The 6236-nt window shown below is 38.5% G+C and overlaps 1 protein-coding gene across 1 annotated transcript; it reads left to right on the forward strand.

The window, feature by feature from the left end:
* Positions 1-4325: 4325 nt before the first annotated feature.
* Positions 4326-4703, forward strand: LOC102819544 (60S ribosomal protein L31-like). The gene has a single exon (XM_006870120.1). It carries the CDS (start codon positions 4326-4328, stop codon positions 4701-4703), a length of 378 nt encoding a protein of 125 aa, XP_006870182.1.
* The last annotated feature ends 1533 nt before the right edge of the window (positions 4704-6236 follow it).

A 6236-nucleotide genomic window follows, 5' to 3' on the forward strand; every position in this document is an offset into this window, starting at 1 on the left:
TTCGTTTTGTAATGCTCCAGTTGGCTAGTGACAATCTCACGGATTAACCTGGTATCCCTACAAAGGTCCAGCAAAATGAAAAGGGAGTCAGGGAATCCCAGACAGAGATTATAGAGGCCACATTTTAAATAAATGACAACAGATTATTGTTGTTGTTGTTGTTAAGTGCCGTCGAGTCGGTTCTGACCCATAGCGACCCTGTATAGGGTTTTCAAGGAGCAGCTGGTAAGCTTGAACCGCCAACCTTGCAGTTCAAATGGCTTTGCAGTCTGGCACATTAACCCACAGCACCACACCAGGACTCCCCACAACAGTTTATTAGGAAGATATAAAATCATAGACGTGTGTTAAGATATAAGCTCAATGTTATGAAAAAGATTCCTATGTCTTTAAATTTTATTTTTTATTATTTATTAGTTTTGTGTGGGGGCAGGGGGGAGAGGAAATTCTTATCACTCAACCTGTGTTTCCTTATGTTACCTAAACAAAAGCATTTTTCACAGGTTATCCCTTTACTACCACTTCTAACAAAGCCTGCTAAGGTAAGTTTGTCTTTGGTATTTCTTGATTTTATCCAGTGCTATTAGATTTTCCAGTCCCCTGATAGTAGAATGGGGATGGGAAATCCTAACATCTATAGGCATTGTACTTCCATTGGGTTTTCTTATGAGATGTAAACAGGATGATAGAAAAATGAGTGCAAAACATATGTGGGAGGCAGCTTTTTTGCACCTGCTTGTAGCTACACTCTTATTTCCATAGCTTTGAGCCCATATCCTGACTTTTGTAACATTTCTCCTCAGGAAAGGTAGTTGAGGAACAGGTATGAATTTTGGGTAACCACTAGGAATTTCCATTTGGAAATATGGGGCACTGAATAACTATATTTGCTCTGTGGCAATATAATGAGTTGAGAGAAAGAGGGAGTCTTTAAGAAGTTTCTTAGTCTTTGGAGCTTGGGATCCTAAAGTTAGTGTCTTAGGTTGGGTTCTCTAGAGAAGCAAAACCATTGAAGTGTGTGTGTGTGTGTGTGTGTGTGTGTGTATAGTTGTTAAGTGCCATCTAGTCAGTCTGTACTCATAACTACCATGTATAGGGTTTCCAAAAGTGACTGGTGACTTTGAACTGCTGACCTTTTGGTTCAAACTGACCTAGCGGTCCAGAGTGTATATATATATATATATATACATATACACATACGTGTGTGTATGTGTGTGTATATATATATATATATGTTGTTATTAAGTGCTGTGCCGATTCCATCCCATAGCGACCCTGTACAGGGTTTCCAAGGCTGTAAATCTTTACAGGAGCAGAAAGCCTCCTCTTTCTCCCGCAGAACAATTGGTAGTTTCAAACTGCTGACAGTTGGTAGTTTCAAACTATATATATGGAGTCCTGGTGTGGTGCTGTAGGGAAGCACTGGATTGCTAATCACAAGGTTAACAACAGCAACATTATGTATATAGAGAGAGAAAGAGATAAGAAAAAGGAGAAAGAGAGATTTATTTTAAGGAATAGCCCATGAGTTTATGGAAATTTGTTGTTAAGTGCTGTTGAGTCAGTTTGACCCATAGCAACCCTGTATAGGGTTTCTGAGCAGCAGCTGGTGAGCTTGAACCACAGACCTTGTGATTCAAACCAACTTTGCAGCCCAGCTCATTAACCCACAGCGCCACACCAGGACTCCAGTTGTGGAAGTTAGCAAGTTCCAAAATCCTTGGGTCAGGCATCAGGTTGGAAGCTTATCCTGACTCGTGGTTTCAAGGACTGACAAATGCAAATGCAGCAGGCCAGGAAGCAGGCTGGTGGCTCACAGAACTGCCAAATTCCAAAATCCGTATGTCAGAAGACAGGCTACTGGCTCACATCTCAAAAACCAAAGGTCAGGGGATGACAAGTCAGATGCACCATCAAGAGATAGCAATGCAAATATATTGTATGTAGGCCACATCCCCAAAGAAACTCCCTTTTCACCTGATTAACTGATCACATCAAGCCATAAAATGGAGGATGACTAACTGCATAATATCTGCTAAACCTTTGAGCATGTGGCCTAGTCAAGTTGACATATAACCTTAACCATCACAGTAAGATTTAAGGATTGATAGAAAGGATAATCCATGTGACTTGGGTGACATAATGAAAAAAATAGTGCCTGGGAACATTCAACTTTTTGTGCTAGTGTTTGTTGTTGTTGTAGTTATTAGGTGCCATCGAGTCAGTATCAACTCATAAGTGACCCGATGAACAACAGAATGAAACACTGCCCGGTCCTGGGCCAACCTCACAATTGTTGCCATGCTTGAGCCCAGATACTGCCATTTTGCCAGTTCATCTCATAGTGTTTCTTAGAATTTATAAAGTCTTGGAAAGCATGTGCTCTGTATCCAGAAAGGTGAATGAAGCTTGGGAAATGGAATAAGGTTTGAAAATCATCTGGTCATAACAACCCCATCTTAGACCTGCGTAGTAATATTATTAGTCTAAAAACAACTGGTTGGGAGAATTTCCAAAGTATTCTTGAGCCTTCAGACAATACTGCCTATGACTTTCATAGTTGAAAGTCAGATCAATGCAGAATAGAACTGTTTAGTTCTTGGCATAAACAAGTCTGGGTAAACTGTAAACCTGAGTACACTCAGATCCCTTAGTGTCATAACCATATTTGGGCAAGTCCAAGAAATCAATGTATAGTCTGGGGAATTGAACTTGTTGTTTGAAGGCATTTGCAACTTGTACTTTCAGATAGAAACCATTCTTAGAGTCAGTCACAAGGTATCACATCTGCAACAACTTATATACCAGAAAATGACTGGTACTCATGGAATAGAATCTATTATCCAAAATGTGGCACTGACCAAAACTAAATCAGAGATTAGGAATGCTATCTCAATGAAAAATGTTAGGAAAGCTCTACAAACATTGGAGAAAATTTGAGTAAAGAATTGTATCTCTCTGTCTGTCTGGAGTGACTAGCAACTCACTGCAAGGAGGATGGTATGAACTAATGCAAAGATTTAACCTGCTCATTGGATATACTTTCCATACCTTATCATATGGATCAAAAACTTAGTTTGGAATCTGAAAGATGGAAATAGCTGTCAATGAACTGGATTAGTTATGGAGACTGGCACCTTCCCTCTGTAATTCTGCATAACATAAGACGGAGCTATAAATTTTTCAGGACTCTGTTGACTGCTTTTTTTGCCTTCGCAGGTAAATGGTGTATGGCTTCCACAATTCTTAGTTCCTGGTATACCACAGAACAATGGTTCAGTATAAATTTGAACAAGAATAAAGCAAAGTTCATCTACTTTTCCCCTTGTGAATGTCTCCCAGTTTAACTTCTTAAGGACATCCATTTCTTTATTAAACTCTCCCCATTTCTTCTGTATATCCCTTATTCCCTTACATGCATCCTTTCAATAAAGTAGAGAATGATCTTTTGTGTGAAAGCCTGTACTACTATATTACTCTTTATATGCATATGTGTGTATGTAAAAAAAATTTGACTAGATACAAATTCTTTCTGGCTTGCTTGATATTTATTGTTTTGTTTTACAAACTTCACTATTAAAAAACATTTAATGAAAGTTTGCACTCTGTTATTGATCAATTATCATTCTTGACCTTGAAGCTAAATTTGCTCAAATTAATTATCTCAGCATTTCCCATTTGCAGAAAACCTTTCTGAAATCTATTCTAACAGGAAGAGCAGGAAGGCAAGTAGGACTCTGGATTTCAATCTCTTATAACCTGTGAAGTATGTTTTCTACAATTTCAAAAATCATGAGGACATGTTCTAGTTCTAAGAGCAGACACCTTGGGTCTTGGTCCATCTCCCAGAGGACTGAGCAAACAGGCACTTTGAGTTTCTGAGATACATTTCAGGGAACGCTGCAATCATCACTGGGTATTAGAAATTTTGAAAAGAAAGAAGCAGATGGAATATAGAGAAAATTAAAGAAATTAATAAAAAAAAAAAAAGGAATGAGCATTCACTTGGTCAGCTTAAACTGTAAGGTTGGTGGTTCAAATTCACTAACTGCTCCTAGAAAACCCTATATAGAGTCACTGTGAGTTGGAACCGACTTGAAGGCACTTAACAACAACAACAATAGCAACTCATAAGTCATGCAAAGCCTCTCATCATTTTCTAACTCTGAAGGAACCTTAGTCCAATTATCCTCATTTTCCATCATATCTTAATTTCACATTACTAAGAAAACTAAAGTATATATAGCAAGAAATGACAAGGAAATTAAAACGCTATAATTAACACATAAAAATATATCTATACTTTCCAACCTCATCCCATCACTATGGCTCCCGCAAAGAAGGATGGCAAGAAGAAGAAGGGCCATTCTGTTTTCAACGAAGTGGTGACCAGAGAGTACACCATCAACATTCACAAGCACATCCATGGAGTAGGCTTCAAGAAGCGTACCCCTGCAGCACTCAAAGAGATTCGGAAAATTGCCATGAAGGAGATGGAAACACCAGATGTGCGCATTGACACCAGGCTCAACAAAAACTGTCTGGGCCAAAGGAATCAGGAGGCTCATACCCGTATCTGGATGCAGTTGTCCAGAAAACATAATGAGGATAAAGATTCACCAAAAAAGCACTATACACTGGTGACTTTTGTGCCGGTCACCACTTTCAAACACCTACACACAGTCAATGTGGATGAAAACTAACAGTTTAAGATCAAATACATTTATAAATCTGCAAAAAAAAAGGATATCTATATTTAACAATGTATATTTAAAGCAATAACAGGAGAATAAAGGAACAAAAATTATATAAAATATCAAGAAAAAAATTACCAGGTGAAATCACAATTGTATCAGTAATTTCGCTAAATGCAAATGGAATAAAAATCCAGTTAAAAGGCAGAGACTGACATAATGAATTAAAAACATGATTCAATTATATGCTTTCTAAAAATGTTGTGGTTGTTAAGTGCCGTCGAGTTGGTTCCGACCAATAGCGACCCTGTACAGGGTTTCCGATGGTGTAAATCTTTAAGGGAGTAGAAAGCCTCATCTTTCTCCCGCGGAGCGGCTGGTAGTTTCGAACCACTGACCTTAAGGTTTGCAGCCCGATTCGTAACCACTACACTACATGCTTTAAATTCAAATACAAAACTGTGTTGAAATAAAAGGATGAAACAAGATATGTCATGCACATTGTAATCAAAAAGATGTGAAGAAGTTATACTAATATCAGACATTCACAGCGGATGGGATTGTAAAATGGTACAGACACTTTAGAAAACGTTTCAGTAATTTCTCAACATTAATATTCTACTACGCATGTGCACAGATTTCCTCGAAATTTAAAGTGACAGTTTCCACTTAAAACCAAATGGCCACCACTTGTCTGTCAGTTTGTCATACTATGGTGGCTTGAAAGCTATGCCACCGGTATTTTAAACGCCAGCAGGGTCACCCATGGTGGACAAGTTTCAGATGAGCTTCCAGACAAAGACAGACTAAGAAGAAAGAATGACAAACTACTTCCGAATCTTTAGTCACTGAAAACCTTATGAATAGCAGAGAAACACTGTCAGATATAGTGCCGGAAAATGAACACCTAAGGTTGTAAGGCACTCAAAATCCGACTGCAGAAGAGCTGCCTCTGCAAAGTAGAGTTCACAGTGATACCGCAAATGGAGTAAAGACCATGGTAGAAAAGCCCACAGAACCTTCATGTGCTGATGGGGCACAACTCAAAATGAAGAGAAACAGCTGTAAACATCCATTGAAAATCAGAACATGGAATGTACGAAGTATGAATCTGGGAAAATTGGAACTCAAAAACATCAACATCTTAGGTATTAGTGAACTGAAATGGACTGGTTGGTATTGGCCATTTTTAGTCTGACAACCATATGGTCTACTATGCCGGGAATGATAAATTTAAGAGAAATGGCGTTGCGTTCATCGTCAAAAAGGACATATCTAGATCAGTCATGAGGTACAACTCTGTCTGTGATAGGATAATGTCTATGCGGCTTCAGGGAAGCACAGTTAATACCACTGTTATTCAAATTTACACACCAACCACTAAAGCCAGTGAAGATGAAATAGAAGAATTCTACCAACTTCTTCTATCTGAAATCAATCAAACATGCAATCAAGATGTATTGATCATTACTGGTGATTGGAATGCAAAGGTTGGGAGCAAAGAGGAAGGATCAGTAGTTGGAAAATACAGCCTTGGTGATA

Source organism: Chrysochloris asiatica, unplaced genomic scaffold (assembly GCF_000296735.1).
Source record: "Chrysochloris asiatica unplaced genomic scaffold, ChrAsi1.0 scaffold00138, whole genome shotgun sequence".
In the NCBI taxonomy this organism is placed as follows: Eukaryota; Metazoa; Chordata; class Mammalia; order Afrosoricida; family Chrysochloridae; genus Chrysochloris; species Chrysochloris asiatica.